The 21,940-nt window shown below is 38.7% G+C and overlaps 1 protein-coding gene across 2 annotated transcripts; it reads right to left on the bottom strand.

Annotated features, from left to right (window-relative positions):
• Window positions 1–1,245: 1,245 nt before the first annotated feature.
• Window positions 1,246–18,260, bottom strand: WBP11 (WW domain binding protein 11). 2 transcript variants are annotated; one of them, XM_032159701.2, is made up of 13 exons: window positions 18,129–18,260; window positions 17,792–17,984; window positions 15,760–15,868; window positions 15,197–15,228; window positions 14,324–14,417; window positions 11,501–11,697; window positions 9,664–9,797; window positions 9,248–9,447; window positions 8,468–8,659; window positions 5,916–6,017; window positions 5,206–5,499; window positions 3,703–3,885; window positions 1,246–2,251 (listed from the first exon to the last, which is right to left on the bottom strand). In XM_032159701.2, the coding sequence occupies exons 3-13, from the start codon at window positions 15,821–15,823 to the stop codon at window positions 1,818–1,820; spliced, it is 1,926 nt and encodes a 641-aa protein (XP_032015592.1). In that variant the 5' UTR covers window positions 15,824–15,868; window positions 17,792–17,984; window positions 18,129–18,260; the 3' UTR covers window positions 1,246–1,817. The 2 variants fall into 2 exon arrangements, with proteins under 2 accessions (XP_032015592.1, XP_058299555.1); XM_058443572.1 differs by lacking the exons at window positions 15,197–15,228; window positions 15,760–15,868; window positions 17,792–17,984; window positions 18,129–18,260 and adding an exon at window positions 14,964–15,035.
• Window positions 18,261–21,940: the final 3,680 nt, after the last annotated feature.

The raw sequence follows: 21,940 nt of genomic DNA on the forward strand, positions 1-21,940 counted from the left end.
AAAGCAAGAACCTGTCTCTACTGAAAAATGATAAAAAAAATCACTCCCAGAAAGAATATAAATTTCAAATAAGACCATTAAAAATATTTCAGACCAAGTATTGGGAAATAATTCTGTTTATGCTGAAACTGTAACTACAATATTGATACCGTATGGTTTGATCCTTGATATCCATAAGTTATCAAGGATGGTGTCAAGGATTGACAACATAAGGTTCAATCCTTACATCTGAACAATCAGACTCAATTCACCTGTGGACCTGTATTAATATTACACTAAAAAACCAACCCCAAACGGTCTATTTAGTGCTTTGGCAGGATTTGCTTTAATATGAAAGAATAAATCAGTATCTTCCAAGCAAAGCCAAACAAACAAAAGATCTTGAATAAAAATCTAAAAATCCATCAAAAGAAATCAACTCTAAGAAAATAAATGCCTTATTGTATTATTGCACTACATTTTAGGTTATCACCAATTTTTGATAGTATGGGATTCACATGAAAGGCATTTGAGATACTGTGGAAAGTAACGTATGCCTAAACAATGCACACACTGTGTGTATGTGTTTATGCAATACACACTTTAGGTCACTGGATAAATCACGAGTCCTTTTTGGGTTTCAATACTCTCTAATGTAAAATGGGGAAAATACCCAGAAAAGTCATCTATGGGGTTACTTGGTAGATGAGTTAGTCATTAAATTAACATTAAACTTAGTAGACTAAGAGTTAGTCTACATTGGTAGGTAAGTTTACATTAAAGCACTTTGTAAAGAAAATGGTATAAATGCAAATTAATGTTAAACATTCTTCTTCATTCATATTTTAATATAAAAGCACACAAAACCCACCAATTCAGAAAGGAAAAAAAGCTAACCTCTTCTCATTCTTTTATAGTTTAAAAATGGTTTAAAATGACTTGCCATTCAACTCGTATCAGTTCAAGAAGCTCTGGAATAAGTAACCACTGAAGGTAAGACATCTTTTAAACAAGAAAAGCCGAACCATACTATTCTTAACACCTCTCAGTTTCTCTAAAACCAGTATGACAATCTTAAAGGGAAATAATTACTCCTCTTTTTTATCCCTTAAAATTTAAAACGTAGTTTTTTACCATGTTTTCAGTAAGATTCTCATTCTGTACCAGAAAGGCAGTGCCTTAAAAACCCAAGTTTTAAATATTTAACCTTTTTTTTCTGTCCATAAAATAGGTATTATGTTTACATATTATCAGTAACACAGAGTATCTTGGTGTAGAACATTTATTTATTTTTCCCACAAATCACTGAAAGTTTAGGTCAGTGGGAAATGATTTTAATCAAATAATTGTACATTTTCTTCCCGCATATCCTGCCTTGTATTAGGAAATGACATTGTGATCCATTTCATTACAAGTAAAATATTACAAAATATTTACAGGAAAATATTAAAAATAACTCAAACACAAAAGGCAAGATGAAATAAACTTTTTTTTCCAGAAATCTCTACTCCAGTGCCCACAGCACACAAGAGAGTCAAAACAAATAAGCAACTAAGATCCCCCGATCACAAATTTCCAAAGAACTGGAGGAGGGGAAGAAACAGGGTGAAAATGGTGGTGTGAAAGGGAATGGATGTTAGCAGCACTGCTTCAATAACTGATCTACCCTCTTTTATGTGCAGTAAATTCTGAACAAGGCTAAATTTTAGGATATTCCTTGAACTGAAGTTAGAAAATACCCTGACAATGGAAGCAGCTCTTTCATCTAAGTTTAATAAGAGCCTCTTTCTCCATGGGCCACTGTTGTGAACAGAAGCCTGTTCTGGCATCAAAAGCTGTCACAGTAGCCCTTCCATCTCTTTCATGAAAGCTTCATAGACATCATCCTTAGTTTGTACTGAGACAGGAACAGAAGGACCAGATTTGGGTGCTGCTTTGGCAAGAGGCACAGCAGAATCATCCTCTGACTTTCTTTGGGGAGCAGCGGTAGCCCCTTTATTCTCCCGACGTACTCTCAGTGCAGTGGGCACAAATCGAGTAATCTCTGCCTTGGGATTAGTGATCTGTGGCTTGGCACTGATGGTTGCTGTGGCTTTCTTCTCAATGGTGGCTGCACTTGTATCATCCGCCTTGGGTCGCTGAATCAAGTTGGGTGGGGCACTTAAAACCCCAGGGTTTGGCAAAGGAGCTGGTGGGAACAGCCCAGGGGGGGCAGGTCCAAGGGGAGGCACCAAAGGTGGGCGCATCATGCCAGGACGAGGTGGAGGAATACCTAAATGAATAAAATAGGCAAGATGAATATTCTAAGAACTAATAAAATTTAACTACTATTAAGGACACTTAAATATTGGTTACCAATTTTTAAATAAATGGATAACAACTTAGAAAATAAGCTAAACTCATATTGGTTGCTATTTGAAACTCAGGAATATTGTATTATAAAACAGTATTTACCTTCAGCCTATATTCCTGTACTTAAACAGTATTATGTTCTCTTCTTCTCTAAATAATGTCCTACTTTAAAACATAAAGTGACATCAACTGGTTTCAAATTACTATCTCAAATCTCACATCCCAAGATTCTATTCCAGCTGCATAGTGCTATTAGTAAGGACAAGGTCAGGAGACTGATCCCCATGCATTCTATTCCATACCATTTCCCCTGCACAAAAAGGTCAATGGGCAGGAAATAAAATTTTAACCCTGGTCATCAAATGCACATGGAGGCCGAGCACGGTGGCTCACACTTGTAATCCCAGCACTTTGGGAGGCTGAGGCGGGTGGATCATTTGAGGTCAGGAGCTCGAGACCAGCCTGATGACCAACATGATGAAACCCTGTCTCTACTAAAAATACAAAATTAGCTGGGCGTGGTGGTGCACGCCTGTAATCCCAGCTACTTGGGAGGCTGAGGCAGGAGAATTGCTTGAACTCAGGAGGCGGAGGTTGCAGTGAGCTGAGATTGCGCCATTGCACTCCAGCCTGGGCAAGAACGAAACTCCATCTCAAAGAAAAAATGCACGTGGAATAAGAGAATGCAACTAATCACAATCTGTCATCATTACTGGAAAAGAACTCATGTCCTATGGACAGTTCAGACAAACACAATATTCATATACCAAGAACTGCAGATTTCAGTTCTTCAAATGACACTTTTAAATGAAATATAAAGTACCATATTTTATCAAATCTAAGATCCTATTGATTACATAAACTCATAATTATTCTGTGTACCACTGAGAGACAGAGAGAGGAAAAAAAGCCCCAGCTGGGGCACTTAAAAGCAGATCTTCACATGGAACTGGGACATTTCAGTGTTGTAAACTAGAAATATACCTACCACATAAAACAAGCCCATAAGAAAATCTGCATGTCTAACCTTGACGTTAGGTAGAGGAAAGGGAAAAAAACACTCTGTAATTTTAATCTTTAAGTTGGTACTCATGCAGATGCATGAAACGGCTTCATAACTACTACTAAAACCAAAAAATTATCAAATAGAGAATTTAATCCCATGTTCTCTGGCTAGAAGTCCCTCAAGTGAACCAAGTGCAAATACCCACTGGAAGAACTCTACTTCAAGCCAGGTCAACAGCAACTTAAAAACTACCACCAACTGTAAGATGACCTCAGATTTCAGAATACTGAAATGTGACCATATGTCTTAGAGCAAATTAAATGAACAGTAGGCTAAGTTTTTATTATAGAAATTGAAAGTGTCACCTGGAGGTGCAGGGGGAGGTAGCCTTGGTGGGGGTCCACGGGGAGGGGGACCAGGAGGCAGACCTGGAGGTGGACCTGGGGGAGGGCCAGGGGGTCGGCCTGGTGGTGGTCCTGGAGGTAAAAGTCGGGGTAAGGGTCCTCGGAGTCCTGGCATTCCAGGTGGTCTCAGGAATGGAGGAGCTCCTGAAAAGAGAAAAATGATAAATTAATGTCACACAAATGTACATTAAGTAATAATTATGGCTTAAAAGTAACTCAAATATGGCTTGACTTTAACCTGAAATCAGATTAACTTCAAAAAGTTAATGAAACATACATGGAAACAGAATTCATTCAATAAATATCTGAGTACAGCCAGGCATGGTGGCTCATGCCTGTAATCCCAGCACTTTGGGAGGCTGAGGTGAGTGGATCACGAGATCAAGAGTTCAAGACCAGCCTGGCCAAGATGGTGAAACCCTGTCTCTACTAAAAATACATAAAAATTAGCCAGGCGTGGTGGCGGGCACCTGTAATCCCCGCTACTTGGGAGGCTGAGGCAGGAAAATGGCGTGAACCCAGGAGGCGGAGCTTGTAGTGAGCTGAGATTGCGCCACTGCACTCCAGCATGGGCGACAGAACGAGACTCCATCTTAAAAAAAAAAAAAATCTGAGCACCAGAAAAATGGTACTGGATTTGTTGTGGATCTTTTCACTTTATTTCCCAACAGTGACAAAAAGCATACTTAATCACAGCTCTGCAATGCTGGAAATATACAAAGGTGATAAGAATTCTTAAATGGTTCCAGTATAAGCTGAAAATGGAATATAAAACATAATGCTTTAAGGACCCCTTGAAACTCATGAATATATAGACAAAGACCACTAAGAATGACATAAATAGGTAATTTTGCTTTGCACCAATCAGAAAATGATTAACTCAACTGAAGAAAACTCAGTAGGCTGACAACAGGATGAAGGACTAAAATCACAAATAGCTGAAAAGTTCTCTGTCGCTTCATTTTATAAATAATCTTTTTATATTTTCAAGCTGAACACTTAATAAACAGACTAATCACCTTTGCCTCTAAAAAAGAACTACAACTAAAAAACTATGCAGATTACACTGACATTCAACATTCCTAACCTAAGAACACAAAACATTATTAACTGTGTCTTACTCCCACCTGCTGCCAATTTAGAGATAGGTCAACCTATCATACTAAAAAGCAATACTAAAGAAAACCTCCATTACATGTTCAACTTTCTGTCTGCTGTAATCAGAAAAACTTTGAAAACAAGAGTGCTTTGGAGAAAAACAGGTGGCTGTCAGTAGAACTATGAGTTGCAAATAATGGTTTGGGAATGAACAAGCTTTACTTGTCCTTTGAGAATCCTTCACATCTTAAGAGAATCCCATTAGGAGGAAACAAGAAAACATGAACACTAACAACACATAATATTTTTTGGAATGACTTCATTCTAACCTCATTTAAACTTTATTCACATTATGTAAGTGTTTACCTGGAGGTGGACCAGGAGGAAGGCCTGTAGGTGGCCCAGGAGGCCGTAATGGTGGAGCAGGTGGTGGTCCAAGAGGTGGTGGTCCTGGCATGGGAGGTGCTTGTATCTGAGAAGGAGGAACAGACTGCGGCGGAGCCTGCTGCTGTGAAGAAACAGTGGATGTGCCATCAGAATGGGATTCCTCTTTATGCTGTTTTTGTGATTGCTTTTCTGCTTCAGAGTCATCAGAATCATCTTCATCATCGTCCTCTGAAAATTCCTCTACTTCCCGTCCCTCCTCAGGGATTTCTTGACCTGAAAGAAATTTTAAACCCAGTAAATGGAGTTGATTCATTTTCTTACAGTTTGGAGAACAGCAATGACTGAATATACATGGTTAATGTGTTCTTAAAAATTAAAAACCAAATAGTCTTCTTCAATAAAATACTTAGATGTGAAAGAAATAATATTCTACTCATCCATGTTAATGCAGCATAGTGGAATCAACTCAGGCTTTAAAATCAGACAGACCAATATTTAAATGCCAGCCCAACCATTTACTTGCTGTGTAACTTCAGGCAGCCTATATAATAGTTCCAAACCTTATTTTTGTAAAACAAGGACTTATTACTTACTTGAAGATTGCTGAGATACTAAATGGAAAAATGTATGTAAAGTAATTAGTGTGAGGATACACCAAAAGGTGATTCACTATTTTTTCCCTGCCTTACCTGCCATACGAAGCATCATGGCTTGAAGAGGAGTCAGTTCCTTCATGTTCTTCTTTTTCTTTCTTGATTTTCCAGGCATATCTGCAAACCGTACACTCAGACCTAAGGGGACAAAGGAGGGAGTGGAGTAGAGTGGCATCAACAAAATTCAGTAAATGTTTACTATGTAACACTATAAAGTACTAGATATGATTGCTACCCACCACTTGGCAGAGGTGCAGGATGAGATAGCTATATTAATGATATGAACACCCAGATAAAAACAATTTTCTAGAAAATATAAATTACTAAAGTTGCCCAAAGAAGTGATAAGCCCAGAATATACGAAACTTAAATGGTAGTTGAAGATCTACTCCTTAAAGGCTACAAATAATTTTAGGAGGAAATTCAGCCAAACATTAAGTTACAGAAATCTGATAAAGAGCATAGGAAAAGATGAAATGTTACCCAACTCATGAAACTATTCTAACCATGATACCAAAATTCATCTACTGGCCAACATAAAATATAAGCAAGTTACACATGTTTATAGCAGCACAATTTGCAATTGCAAAAATATGAAACTAATTTAAATGTCATCAACCAACCAGTGGTTAAAGAAAATGTGGTATATATCCACCATGGAATACTACTCAGCCATAACATGGAACAAAATAATGGCCTTTACAGCAACTTGGATGGAGTTGGAGGCAATTAAGTGAAGTAACTGAGAAATGAAAAACCAAATACTGTATGCTCTCACTTACAAGTGCGAGCTAAGATATGAGGATGCAAAAGCCTAAGAATGATACAATGGACTTTGGGGACTCAGTGGGGAAAAGTGGGAGGGGAGTGAGGGAAAGGAGACTACCAACTGGGTACAGTGTATACACTACTTGGGTGAGGGATGCATCAAAATCTCAGAAATCACCATTAAAGAACTCATCCATGTAAACAAACACAACCTGTTCCCCAAAAACTATCAAAATTAAAATTTACAAAAAGGAAAAAAAAATAAGCAAGTTGAATCCAAGTGTTCTAAAAGCCAGCAATCTAATTCATTAAAGAGCTTACAAAGAACAAAAAAAGTTACATCCCAACAGATACCTAAAAAATATTTATGATTTAAAAAAAACCTATTAGCAAGCTAAGAATAAAAAGAACTTAACTGACAAAGGCTATCCATTAGATGCTGGATAGGAGTATTTTTAGTTGGTAAACATTTTAGGAGAATAGTTCCATGTGAACAGGACTTTAATTTTGTTTACCCTGTATCCTTAGTGCCTAGAAAACATGCCGTATATAGTAAAAACTCCATAAATATTAGCTGAGTATCAACTCAGAGTTGGGAAGGCCATTTTCAGAACATGTGTGTTGATGAGAATATATAAGAAAAATCTGGCTGGGTCAGTGGCTCATGCCTGTATTCCAGCACTTTGGGAGGACGAGGTGGGCAGATCACCTGTGGTCGGGAGTTCGATACCAGCCTGGCCAACACGGTGAAACCCTGTCTCTACTAAAAATACAAAAATTAGCTGGGCGTGGTGGCAGGTGCCTGTAATCCCAGCTACTTGGGAGACTGAGGCAGGAGAATCGCTTGAACCTGGGAGATGGAGGTTGCAGTGAGCTGAGATTGTGCCATTGCACTCCAACCTGGGCGACAAGAGTGAGATTGTCTCAAAAAAAAAAAAAAAAAAAAATCTGTTGGCAGAATAAAAGGAAAAGAAGGCAAGAGACCACACAGTCCCAGAAAAAAATGGAGCTGCCGTGGCTCTAATGGCTTTCTACTTTCCAGTGCTAGTTCCTACCTAACAGTCCTCTATAATAATCTTTCATTACCAGCTCTATCATTTTTAACTAGCTTTTTTGTTTTTGCAACTATGGTTCTTATGACACAGCAGGAGAAAAATTTGTCATTATCAATATTAATATTAGTATTACATAGTATTATATAAATATTCTGTTGTAGGCTACATAAACAATCCCAAAAGAAGCTCCAAAACTGCTGAGGTTTGACAGAAATGGTGTGCATTTTCCACTGTCAGTACCTATTATGATGCTTAAAATTTTCTTGACAAATGTCCTATTTGAATTTTTTAATAATCAAACACACACATTATAGATATGTTTCATGATTCCACTCCTGAGTGTACCTGGGTTGTAATTATGATCCTGGTTCATGTAAGATACCATAAAAGGGCTTCAAAGGTAGATATTTAAACAGATTTATAAAATACAACATCAATGTTTTTCTTAATATGGCTACTCTCCTTTCCTATAACATACCCATAATAATACATGTTTATGCTATTGAATAGTTATACCGTTTACCCCAAAGTGAACTTTACTACACAGACATTTTTATTACATAGTTTAATGTTTTTCCTCATAAACATCCACTGAGTACTTACTGTGTCAAAAACTTTCAAAATTTTAATATATAAAGATGAATACAGCTATGATCCCAACTTCCAAAGCGTTCAGAGTACTCTCACAGATTCATTAATAAATTAGGACTTTTAGCTTGTTTTCTCTTTATTGATCAACACCAAGAATCCTTCATCTGCACATACCTGACTTCTTCTCTTCATTGTTGTCTCTCTCACCATCATCACGGTGCACAAATTCATCCCCGTCACTTTCTCCATCTGATTTGTCGGTATCACTGTCATCAGTACTGTCATCATGCTTATCTTGATCCATGTCCTCAGGATAGCCATCATCTTCACTGGTGCTAGAAACATCATCATCATGACCTCGCTGGGCTGAAAAGTGGGAAGGGAACATGGAGAAGAAGTATGATTGGACCCTCCACTACATGGTACCCAGAAATACAGAAAATTATGCTATTTAACTCAGACTGTAACAACTTAATTCTTACCAAAAAAAAAAAAAATTCCTGTATATATAGCTATTCATACAGTCTAACAAAATTTTCATTTGCCAATAATTTTAAACACTTCTTTTTGGTAATTTAAGATTTTTTTAAAAGAGGTTCTAATTTGAAAACCCATTTCCTCCTTTAGCAACAATCATGTTTGTATACAATGACGCTCTAGTCTGATGACAATAAAGCTAAAAGGGAATCAGATATACAAGTCTTAAAGGATTAGTAGCAAGAGTGACGTCTCCAAGAAAAGCCTAATTTAACACACAATAAACATTTCTATACTTATGTATGATGCTTTTACTTGAGTAGATCCTATGATTTATCCAACTGTATGTATATTAGTATGTACATGATATCCTCTCATTTACTTCCTAAGTTCTGAGGGTGGTGAAAAATATGTCAAACAGGGCCAACACACAAAAAAAATGATAGTTATAAGAGCAAAAGAACAGTCACTTCTCACCAAGTTCAGGACTGTATAACATGTCTTCATCTCGCCTACGAGGGGGAAGATCTAGGGCAAAACCCACTTTACGGCCATACATCTGCACAACTTGAGGAGGAGGTGGACCAGGGGGAGGGCCAGGAGGTTTTCTGCCAGGGGGCAAACGTGGAACACCATGTCCAAGAAGAGGAAGGATAGAAACTGCCCGAGTTGGAGGTCTGTTAAAAAAAAACAAAAACAAAAAAACTCCCACGGTAATCACTTAACAGTAATGAGACATTTATTTTCTCTTCTAAACATTTTTCAAGGGATTTCTTATTTTACATTTAATCAAATGTCACACTGTGACATTTGATTTCCCCCTGCATTCATTTTGGCACCGGACAGTCAACTTGTGCCTTTACTAAATGCTGATTGTGACACTGCTTCCTTACCCATAGGCTGAGGTTTTCTTTAGGATAGAGGGTGGCTGGGCACCAGGAAGTGGAATGTCCTGGATCAAAATGTTGGAAGGAGCATGTGGCATATCTGGCAAAGGAATACTCTCCACTTCCACATGCTGAGCATTCTGAAAGAGAGAGAACCATTCAATAGTATGATAAAAAAGTCATCTACTAACTAAACACTAAAAATGACAAGTCAGCTGTTTCGTAACTTGGACATGCTTTCCAGCTAACATAAATATCACCAAAAACCCCCACAAAAATTACCTTACGTCAATACTTCCACATTGTCAAAGAACTGAAAGAAATCTTTACTTCTAAAAATGTCAGAACCCAGCTGTTTTTCTCTCCTCTTATCAAGTAATTCTTTTTGGATGATTCGAAATAGCTGTTGTCTAGAGAAACCCAACTGTTACAAGTATCTAGCACCAGAGCTACCTTATTTAATATGCAGGGTGATAGAAAAATACATGTCAGGCTGGGCGTGGTGGCTCACATCTGTAATCCCAGCATTTTGGGAGGCTGGGGCGGGTGGATCACGAGGTCAGGAGTTTCAGACCAGCCTGGCCAATATGGTGAAACTCCATCTCTAATAAAAATACAAAAATTAGCCAGTTGTGGTGGCGTGTGCCTGTAGTCCCAGCTACTCAGGAGGCTGAGGGAGGAGAATTGCTTGAACCTGGGAGGCGGAGGTTGCAGTGAGCCAAGATGGTGCCACTGCACTCCAGCTTGGGCAACAGAGTGAGACTCGGTCTCAAAAACAAAAAATAAACAACAAAAAAAGAAAAATAATACATGTCAGCTAACAAATAGTATATATCCAGTGGTGGAGGTTGGGCTCATTAGCTTGCCTATGTTGAATTTCTGTTGTGTATGAGCTTAGATTAACTAAGCAAGGTAACTTGTGCTTTCATCTGTAAAATGGGAGACATATTTAACTCCTTTACAGAAATTATAGCATTTTATTTTTTCCCATCTTTATTTTGAGGTAAAATTTACAAAGTGTACAAATTCAGTAAGTTTTGACAAATGCATATACCTCATACTCCTTCCCAATCCATCTCTAATATCATCCCCCAAGGCAGCCACGGCTACATTTTTTTTTCCTGCACAGATTATCTGTGACTATTCTAGAATTTCATAAAAATGAAATCATAACAATGAGATAAACTTAGCATGTTTTTGAGATTTACAATTTTTCTTTTTTTATTCCATGCTGTTTTATTAGATTATTCCTTTTATTGCTGAATGGTATTCCATTGTATAAATATGCTACAGTTTAATTATCCATTATCCTATTAGTGAACACCTAGGCTGATCCCAGTTTTTGAATTAATTTCTTCTGTTTAAATAAAGAGGATTAGATTTGCAGGTTCACACGGTAGGTATATGTTTAGTTTTAGAAGAAACTGCTATAAGGAAGAGGTTCAACATGACTAATTCTCCCATTAACTTTTTAAATCTAAGTATAGGTTGAGTATCCCTAATGTGAAAATCTGAAATGCTTCAAAATCCTAAACTTTTTGACTCCCATATGATGCCATGGTGGAGGAATCCACACCTGACCTAATGTGATGGCTCCTAGTTTTGTTTCATGCACAAAATTTATAAAATTATCTTCAGGCTATGTGTATACGAAACATAAATTTCATACTTAGACTAGGGTCCTGTTCCCAAAATATATGCAAATATACGCAAAAACAAAACAAAACAAAAAATACCCAACAACCCTAAATCCAAAACACTTCTGGTCCCAAGCACTTTGCATAAGGGATACTCAATCTGTATAATATTTTAGTTTATCTCTCAAAAAAAAAACCCTGGTTACCTTGACAGCATCAAAATATTGGCTAAGTTGAGCCCTCTTCTGTTCATATTCTACTTCTAGCTTTCTCAATTCTTTGTAAATATCTGGATTCTCTTTTTCATAGAGTCGTAGAATACGTTCAAAGGTTTCACGCAGCTTTTTACGCTTGTCTTTCAGTACTTTCTCATTTAATTGTGGCTGTTGCACTGGGTTAAACTCTAAGAGAAAAAGTAGGTTATGGAATTAAATATAAGAGGCCACTTCAATTAGGTATCAATAGGTTACATAATAAAAACCTCCATATATGCTAAAAATTTTTTAAGAGATCTAGATACCAGACTCTTTCCAATTTTATTCAAAGACTACAATATTTATTAAAATCCCCACCCTTTTTAGATGCCCACTATTTTACCTTTCTCAGAAATGCCACCTAATTGACTTTCATCTTCATTGTAATAAAAATCAATTTTCACTGCTCTGTGCTGAAAACCTGGTGAAGATTCTGTCAGATTTGTGTTTACCTACTACATTAGTCCTGTCAAATTTTGAGATCTTAAGCATTTTACTTGAATTCTCTGATTTTTTGCTTCCTCATCTAAAAAATGGACACGTTAATCACTTTGTAATAAAGCTATGATGATACAATGGGATTACAAATAAAATATCCAGTGGTGTTTGACTCACCACTTAACTATAATCTTTATAACAGATCCGTATTCCTGGCCTAGCTCCCATACAATCCTTTCTCTTCCTAACTAATCACGTGTCAATATAGGGCTTAACTGCAGGTCCTCTATTCCAAAAATAAGACCTCCAGGCCTGCCTAGTCAATCATATCCCCCCATATTCCTTTTTAGTGAATGACTCAGATATCAATTAGCACACGATCCAAACTGGGACCAGAACCTTCCCTGATATTTTAAATGTAGATGTGAGAGAGATAAGCTCTCAGATTTTCTTTCTGGATGTGTTATGTAGAGAGAAAACAAATCTAGAGCTGCCTGTGGCCTTGTCTCCCAACCATCACTAATTACACACATATATTCCACCTTCTATCCCAAGAAGAAGTTCATTAGTAGTAAGCTGAATGAGGCTAACAGATCAGACTAGACAGATGGACAGTACTGATGATGAGATTGGATTTTGAGGCTAGTTTCTCTCAGTGATTTCTCATCTTTTTTTTATGTTAAGACTTCTTAATTAAGAGAGCCAATGCATGCTTTTTTCTGCCTTAACTAGTCTGTATTGAGTTTTATAAATTGTAACTAGACCCCTGATGAATAGTATTCTCTTCACCCCTTTCCTTTTTCTTAAAAGAATAACAAGTTTATCTTCTTCCTTAGATCCTATTAACTATTATTAATCTTGGCAATTTATTCAAATCCAGAGGGTGTATTCTTACACCATCCTAATCCTAGTGTGATTAGTAAAAGCACTGAATGCCTAAGTTTTAATCTCAGCTTTGCCACTACATAGCAGTGTGACCTTGAGAAAGCTATGTAATCTCTCTATGCCTGAGTTTTCTTACCTGTATAATAGGGACAGTGCACCTACCCTAAAAAATTGTGAGGATTAGAAAACTGGTGGAAAAAAACTGGTGCGTAGGTGTATAGAAAGATAACTACTCAAGAAACCTCAGTTATTACTATTATCTCCTTTTAAAACAACACATAACATTTGGGGTCATTTAAAGAAGGATTCCCTGATTCCCCAAGGAAAGTAATTATCCCTGCTGATATTTAGAACAGAGGCAGGAAGTGGAATCAGTTACAGCTGAACTGGGAAATATCTGGGATCCTGAAGCCTGACCCAGAACTCTTACCCAGGCTAGCTGCACAGATTCTCTCACATTATTTCAGAAACCTTGTAATAGCCTAATGCCATGACTGAATTTTTTTTGTACCCCATTTAATGTATCATTGAGGAGTTTCATTCCATCTCTTTTTACTTACTACTCTGTTTTTGGGCAAAACATGGAACTTGTAACGATCACTTTAAAATGTTATTTTACAAAAGTGGCAAAGGGTAGAAGACAAAGTGGCAAAAATTTGACAGGTGAAAAGCACGTGGAAGTTAACTAGACTATTTTAGTTTTTTGCATGTTTGAAAATTTCTATTAAAAAAACAAAATATTCTACATGTTCTAATATTAAACAGAATGGATATTTGTGGGTTAGGATAAAATTTCCAGTGGCAACATCAATGATTTTCAAACTTAGATGCAAAAAAAGATAACATGCAGCTATTTCATGTGATTCCAGTTATAACAAAGCAGTGATACTTAAAATGCATATGAAGAGTGAATAAAATTATTCTATAAAATGTGAAAAAGGCAGAGAATCCTGGTATAGTATTTTATATATTTGGTTTTAGGTATATGATGATTTTTTTTTCTATATCCTTACTAAACGGTTAAGTATCTTTTTGGATCTTCTGATTGGAAAAATTGGAAACTGCCTTATATTCACAGGGGCCTAATACTTAGATTTACATGGTAGTTGCCAACATTAAATAAAAGACAACAAGCAAAAAACTCAAGGTTATTTCATAAACCAGATTAAGTCTTCTCCCAAAAACCAAGCTGGCCAAACTGTGCTTCTGTTATCTCATAATAACAATTAACCAAAAGCCAAATAATTGCTTCCCTCTTATTCTGGTATATGGGGTCTCCAGTTTGCAATAGCCCTCTAGCACTCCATTTTGTCTCCCTGAAACTAACATTAAATCCAAGCATCAAATGCCATCACGCTGTTCTGTTTTACTTACGCCTATGCTGCTTCACTCGTTACCTGCCTGCCTCTGTACGTGTCAGACTGTTATAGCTGCCTGTTTGTAAATTCTTACCCATTTCATCCAATTTCTCCATGTCTCGGATTATCTGTTTTGGATCCTTCATCTTTAAAACTGCAGCTCGAACCATCATGCGCTGTTTTTTGTTCTTAGAAAAATAAAAGAAGGGCAGATGTCAAGAAGTCAGGCCACTCAGGAGTTTTACTTCAACTTGATTTAAGAATCTAAACAGAATAACTCCTTGGCTTCTGATCACTTGTTTCACCCACCAGAAACAGCTATGTAATTTTTTTGCCTTAAAAACGTTCACACTTGTCAAAAAGATAAAGCAATGCTATTTTTAAGATGGGCTTTCATAGTAAAGTATTTCTTTGAACTCTGTGAGATCTTTAGCAGTTACTTACACTATAAAGCAAATCCTTTCTTATTCTGTTGAAGTACTTTGCCACAAATTCAACAGCTAAGAGGAGAATGCTAATTGGGAAAATGGATATTTAAATCTAATATATCTATAAATATTATAAACCTATATATATTTAAGCTAATGTAATATATGTAATAGATAGCTAATCAGGAAAATGGATAAGGCTATCTAGCATCATGTTTATTTCCATCCTCATCAGTAGACTTTAAAACAGTTATGTTTTAATGAGTAACAAAAAAGAATTATTTTCGAAAGTATTTTTTAACTCACTGGGAAAAGTAATCAAACAATGGCATTATAACCTGTAGTCAGCTTCTCTGCAAAGTTACTTCAGTTCCTAAATATAGTAAAGTTTGGCTTAGTGTATCTTACAGTTTTTATAAAAAGCATAAAGTATCTTTTCTAGAAAATATTAGAAATGTTATTCTGAAACCCACTAATCCCAAATCACAAGATGTGCCAAACAATACTTAAAGTTTTATAAGATGCCTCTGAAATCATACCTTCTTTAATTCTCTCTTCCGGGCTTCCTTTCCTTTAAAAGGACAGAGGGAGATATAATAAAATTTTTGAATCGCGAACATTAGCATTTCCTCCAATTTAATACAGGTAATTCTTTATTGTGGGAAGATATAGTATGCACTGTAAAAGAGCAGCTTCTTTGGCCTCTATCCACTACATGCCAAGAGCATCCCTCTAATTATAACCAAAAATGTCAAGACATTTTTGTTTAATGTTTCATAAAAAACAACTATGAATCTGAAGGAAAAACATAACAAAATGCGAAACAAGGGCTCGCAAAACTAATTTGCTCAAAATTTCAAATATAAAAAGAAAGCTTTCAGCCAATTCTACTTTGCAAGTCAATCAAATTTGAAAAATAAAATACGGGTACTAATTTCTTTGCATGTTTAAAGTCTTAATGTGCCCAATCAAACACTGAATATACAATTTATTCCTCCTATCACTGCTGGTCTTGTAATTAAGCCACAGAGAAAGAAATTCCCTAATATTTGCAATTTTTAACGCTCTCCTACTTCATCATTCCACACTAATGGACACTTACGGGCTTGGTCTGTGGGGTTCATAAATTTTCCACTCTTGGTGGATGATGTAGATCTCCGTCCCATGTTGACAATTTGTATGATTTACTTGTTCATTAAAAAAAGAAAAACCTGTGAAGGTGAAGACAAAGAAATAGCTTATATCTCCTAAATTTATTTCTTCCATTTTCTAGTCCCTACCAATCTCTAAAAAAAAAAAATTCCTTTAATTAGAAATTCTGTGAGACTGTGCTTTCCTTAGTTTTGACTTTAATGTCCAAGAAAGATGGCATCACCCTTCTTGACGATGAAAATTTAGATCTCTATCATTCTTTAGAAATGTGATGAGTGTGAAGACCACTTTGAATATCCTCAAGTCATCAGTTTAGCTTTTTTCTTATGGATCACAGCACTGACTTTGTCAACTGATAAAAACAACTAGAAAATGCTTTAACGATATGGCACAAACCATGAACATCAGAATTCATTAGTCCTTCTTCTATAACCTCCCTTTATTAACATGTAATTGTAAAAGAAGAATAAGAAGGGAATGGGGGTAATGGATCTAGGCTCAAAACAAATACCTCACCCTTGCCTCTCTCCGTGGTTTTTCTTGGCATGTATGCTGTACATTCTCAATACTTCTAAGACACTAAAAACTCATTAAGCATATTTAATTCAGATTCGGTTTTAATTCAGATATAATGCTTGACTCTCAAGAGTTCAAAACACAACTAAAAATGCAAATATTTGAAATTAGTGCTATACTGAGAGCTCCCCAAAACTTAAATATTAAGACACATATTTTTCTTACTAAGACCTGACTCCCAATATATATTTCTTAAGGTAACTAAAGGGAATACTTATTTTTGTTTGAGGAAAAAATATTTTGTAAGCTAAAACTTTTATTAACACAGTACCCTATTACATGACTTCTTCCTCTTATTCCAAAATAATGGGGCTTAATTTTTTGAAGCACAATCTTTCCAGTAATAAAGGCGGACAAATTTGCTTCTTTTTTCAAGTAGACACTTTTTAAAGGTAAGAAAGGGAAGATTTTGTCAGACCAGTTTATTACAGTTAATGTCTCTTTCACCAAGTGTCCAATTGCCCCGAAAGCCAGATGTTTCAGAAAGCCAGATGTTTCATAGCTGTTCTGGTGGCGATTATTTCAAGACAGCGGTGTCAAAGGCTCTGATTTTTAGCTTCCTCATCTAAAATATGGGGACATCAATTACTTTATAACAAAGCTCTGATGATACAATGGGATTACAAATAAAGTATCATGTGATGTTTGACTCACTACTTAACTAAAATCTTTATAATGGATCCATATTCCTGGCCTAGCTACCATACACCCTGTCAAGTGGTTTCTTTATAAGAAAAACTGGGGATGGGGGGGTTAGGGGGGGTGGGAGAGCAGCAGGGAGTAGGAGGTAGGGAAGGGGGAAAACAAGCATCATCAGTACAAATACAAGCTCCCCCATCTTTGATTGCCTGCGTTTTTTGTGCTTTCCTTTCTCAAGTGTCCTCAGGCTCATGTCTGAATCTCCTCCCCCACAAATGAAACACAACGGATACGAATTACAGAGAATTTTACGGAAGACACAGGAGCTTAAGTCTGCACAGATTAGTTTTTTGTCTACAAGCGGAGGCGACTGGAAAATCAAGCCAAATAACCATTGGGGAACTCTAAACAGCCAAAGAAGCTTCAATGGGATAGGGTCCAGGTCCACCAAAGGAGGCAACACCAGCAACTGACGAAACCATAGCGACGGTTGACCGACCATGACTGGAGGTACAAGACGTCAAACCTAAGGCTACCAATCAACGTGCACAAGAAGCGGCCCCAAACGACCCGGGCGATGCCAACCGCGTAACCAGTGGTCGCCGCGCCACCCCAGGCCCAGGAATAGCCCAGTCCGCAACCAGGAGACCTCAACCGGGGAGAGGAGGAGCGGGGCAAAGGGGCTGGGTGTCCCCCAAGCCGCTGCGCGGGCCGTGGAACGGACGAAAGAGATGAGGAAGAGTAGTAAATCAATTCAATACACTCACACTTCTGCTGTGCTCCCAGGACTACGAGAAGCGGGCAGGAGGCGATTCCCGGCCTCTTTCACTTCGTAAGGGCCTTCAACTCGGTGTCTCGGTCAACCCTTCAGCTACCGCCATCTTGAAACCTCGCGCCCCTCCGCAATCCTTACGTCATTTCCCATTCCTCTGTCCCGCCTTCTCTTAGCGCCACTCGGCCCTGAAACCATAGAGAATACCCAAGAATTCCAGGACCAGAGTCTCTTCCGGTTCCATACAATACTCAATTGGTTAGTTGTCGGCTAAGAGCCCGCCTCATTGCGCTCATCTAGTACAACAGGAATTAGAAGAAGGTAGCTGCTACCTGAGTGGCTGACGGTCCTGCCTCTCGAGTTGGAGGCATCCTGACTTAGTTGCTGGGAGCGTAGAGCGTTGAGCCGTCCGAGAACGGTACATTCTGCAGATAAAGAAGCGTTCTGCGTTTTCTGTCTCTTGGAATTACGTTAGTTTTTGGATTTTTATCTTTCTTATGACCCAAGCAGGTGCAATCCTTTAGGGGTGTCTCCGTGTGTAAACGAATACCCAGGTAACAGTTGCCACTGAGTTTAATCCGCTTTGTAAGCATCAGGTTATCCCATGTGGGCGCCTGGTACGTGTGGAAATTTAATAGACAGGCAGAACAGAACATTTGTAGAGCACCTGAACAAATAAATCAGCACCCGTGTTAGAGTCGCAGATTGCTTATACGGGCGGTGATTTATTAGTAGTGTTTTGAAGAAGAAATACGGGGATACATATGCAGTCGGTTTTAAGTTACGTGAGTGGCAAGGTTGGTATATATTGGCCCTATTCCTGACTGGTCTTTTCACCAGCCAAAAGTCCTCTATGACGTCACTCTATGTACGGGATTCTTCACTTAACTAGCCTTGGCCCTTTCCCTCCCTTCTATCCCCTCTTTCCTTGAGTCAGCCCCCACTTACTTCCCTTAAAGGTAAGTTTAGACATTTAAAAAACTATCTTAGAGGATACGCTTGGTTATTTCTAATCTTAACCGGACTATCCCTTGTAGGAAGGCTATTCTTACCACCAGTTATAAATATTTCAAAATATTGATGGAGATACATATTAATTTTTAGCAGACTCTTTAAACTGCCCTTGAAGGTATAAGATCAGTCGTATACCTAAACTTAATTTTGTATTAGGAAATTCTGGGTTTGATTTTAGACTGAATTTGAGTGTCAGAAAGCAATGACGAGATATTGTAGGTTAAAGCTGATAAACCAGGTAATACATAAAGAAGAAAATAATCTTGAATTTTGAAGGTGAGCTAAGTTGTAATGTTTTACAACTAGGTTTTTTTTTTCTTTCCCAACACATTAGTGATCATAGTGTGTCCGGAATTGGTGGGTTCTTGGTCTCACTGACTTCAAGAATGAAGCTGTGGACCCTCGCGGTGAGTGTTACAGTTCTAAAGGTGGCGTGTCGGGAGTTTGTTCCTTCTGTTGTTCAGATGTGTTCGGAGTTTCTTCCTTCTGGTGGGTTCGTGGTCTCGCTGAGTGAAGCTGCAGACCTTCGCAGTGAGTGTTACAGCTCTTAAGGTGGCACGTCTGGAATTGTTCGTTCCTCTCGGTGGGCTCGTGGGCTCTCTGGCTTCAGGAATGAAGCTGCAGACCTTCGCGGTGAGTGTTACAGCTCATAAAAGCAGTGTGGACCCAAAGAGTGAGCAGTAGCAAGATTTATTGCAAAGACCGAAAGAACAGAGCTTCATTGGTGTGGAAGGGGACCCGAGCGGGTTGCCACTGCTGGTTCGGGCAGCCTGCTTTTATTCTCTTATCTGGCCCCACCCACATCCTGCTGATTGGTAGAGCCGAGTGGTCTGTTTTGACAGGGCGCTGATTGGTGCGTTTACCATCCCTGAACTAGACATAAAAGTTCTCCATGTCCCCATCAGATCAGTTAGATACAGAGTATTGACACAAAGGTTCTCCAAGGCCCCACCAGAGCAGCTAGACACACAGTGTCGATTGGTGCATCCACAAACCTCGAGCTAGACACAGGGTGCTGATTGGTGTATTTACAGTCCTTGAGCTAGACATAAAGGTTCTCCAAGGCCCCACCAGAGTAGCTAGATACAGAGTGTCGATTGGTGCATTCACAGACCCTGAGCTAGACACAGGGTGCTGATTGGTGTATTTACAATCCCTGAGCGCTAGACATAAAGGTTCTCCACATCTCCACCAGACTCAGGAGCCCAGCTGGCTTCACCCAGTGGATCCTGCACCAGGGCTGCAGGTGGAACTGCCTGCCAGTCCCGTGCCGTGCGCTCGCACTCCTCAGCCCTTGGGTGGTTGATGGGACTGGGTGCCGTGGAGCAGGGGGTGGTGCTCGTTGGGGAGGCTCGGGCTGCACAGGAGCCCATGGAGGGGGTGGGAGGCTCAGGCATGGTGGGCTGCAGGTCCTGAGCCCTGCCCTGCGGGAAGGCAGCTAAGGTCCGGTGAGAAATCGAGTGCAGTGCCAGTGGGTTGGCACTGCTGGGGGACCAAGTACACCCTCCACAGCCACTGGCCTGGGTGCTAAGCCCCTCATTGCCCAGGGCCGGCAGGGCTGGCTGGCTGCTCTGAGTGAGGGGCCCGCTAAGGCCACACCCACCCGGAACTCCAGCCAGACTGCAAACGCCCCATGCAGCCCCGGTTCCGCTCGTGCCTCTCCCACCACACCCCCCTGCAAGCTGAGGGAACCGGCTCCCGCCTTGGCCAGCCCAGAAAGAGGCTCCCACAGTGCAGCGGTGGGCTGAAGGGCTCCTCAAGTGCTGCCAAAGTGGGAGCCCAGGCAGAGGAGGCGCCGAGAGCAAGCGAGGGCTGTGAGGACTGCCAGCACACTGCCACCTCTCAATAGTTTTGCAACTTGTTTTGAAAAACAATGCAAGAAGAGAAAAAGTGTATGTTGGAAATATTAAAGTCCTTCATGTAGCTAGAATGTTTCATGTAGCTACTATTTTTAAGATATGCTGAGCAGTTTTTATTTCGATACATTTCTTGTACTTGGATGGGAGAGTCAACTGTAACAAACACAGTCTGGCATCAACAGCATATTAATAGTTTTGTCAGTATAGACTAAAAGAGTCCTCATGGGAATTATTCGTTGGCAAAGGATTTAGAAAACAAACATCTGCAGAGATTCAGCGGAACCATTAATAGGCCTCCATAGCCTTTGGTGTTTTCTAAAATCAGGTAATTAGTGAAATGGCCCACCTAATGCGTCACGTAGCAAAGGCAGCTGCCTCCTTTTTGCTAGTGTTGAAAATGAAATTATATTCTTTTTTCTGAAAATTCATAATAAATTATGACTTTCCTTTAAATGACAAATGCTTTGAGTAGTGATCTTCTATTCTGCATCCTAAATGCATTTTATTCATGTGTAGCTGTGTTTTGCTTTCTTGTCTTTTAAATGTTTCAGTGTTTGAACATTCACTTGCACGATATTTAATCATCACAGTTTGTCAGGGTTGATTGCAGTGACTGAAACAGGACCTTGATGTTTTTAGTTTTGATTTTTACCATTTTCAAATCCATCCGGTTTACATTGTGTAATTAGTAGATGTTTACAGATCTGCTTCCTGTCCTAATTGAAGCAAATTGTTACAAACCATTTTTCAGTCTCTTCTAGTTTACAGAAAACCAGATTTACTCTGATGGTCAAAAATATGGTAGTATTTCTGTCTCATTCGAAGGCCTAGAGTTTGTGTCTAGGCAGAAGTTACTGAGTATGTCCCCTTATAACTAAATGATGTTTGAAGCTGGTGGTAGAAATGAAAGGCTCTGCATTCAATGTAAAATTTAAGAATTTTACTGAAATTAAAAAAGGGAAAAGTAACCCCTATACTTGCTACTCTACGATAGCATTTACCCCAATGTTGATCTGGTAGAGCAGGGTGTGAAAACATCCAGGGAGAAAATTTTTTTTACCTCACAGGGTCTAGCACCAACTGATCCAGGCATTGTTGACTCAAAACTCATCTAGTCATCTAGTCTTGGCATCTCCAATTTCCCTCTCCAAATTGTTTATCCTATTTAAGTCCATATTGGAAGCCTATAGAAAATGAATCTAATCAAAGAAACAAACACTGTTACTGAAAAGGAAGCAGAAGAACACTTCAGTCGCAGATAAAATGGCTGT

Source organism: Hylobates moloch, unplaced genomic scaffold (genome assembly GCF_009828535.3).
Source record: "Hylobates moloch isolate HMO894 unplaced genomic scaffold, HMol_V3 SCAFFOLD_8, whole genome shotgun sequence".
Classification (NCBI taxonomy): Eukaryota; Metazoa; Chordata; class Mammalia; order Primates; family Hylobatidae; genus Hylobates; species Hylobates moloch.

What these genes read in the sequence shown, in the direction of transcription:
- WBP11 (XM_032159701.2), bottom strand. Translation starts at nt 15,823, where the DNA reads ATGGGACGGAGATCTACATCATCCACCAAGAGTGGAAAATTTATGAAC. An exon ending in GGAGAAATTGGATGAAATGG is followed by an intron (nt 11,698 to 14,323) that starts GTAAGAATTTAC and finishes TTTTTCTCTTAG; the next exon opens with AGTTTAACCCAGTGCAACAG. An exon ending in GTTATACAGTCCTGAACTTG is followed by an intron (nt 8,660 to 9,247) that starts GTGAGAAGTGAC and finishes CCCACTTTTCAG; the next exon opens with CCCAGCGAGGTCATGATGAT.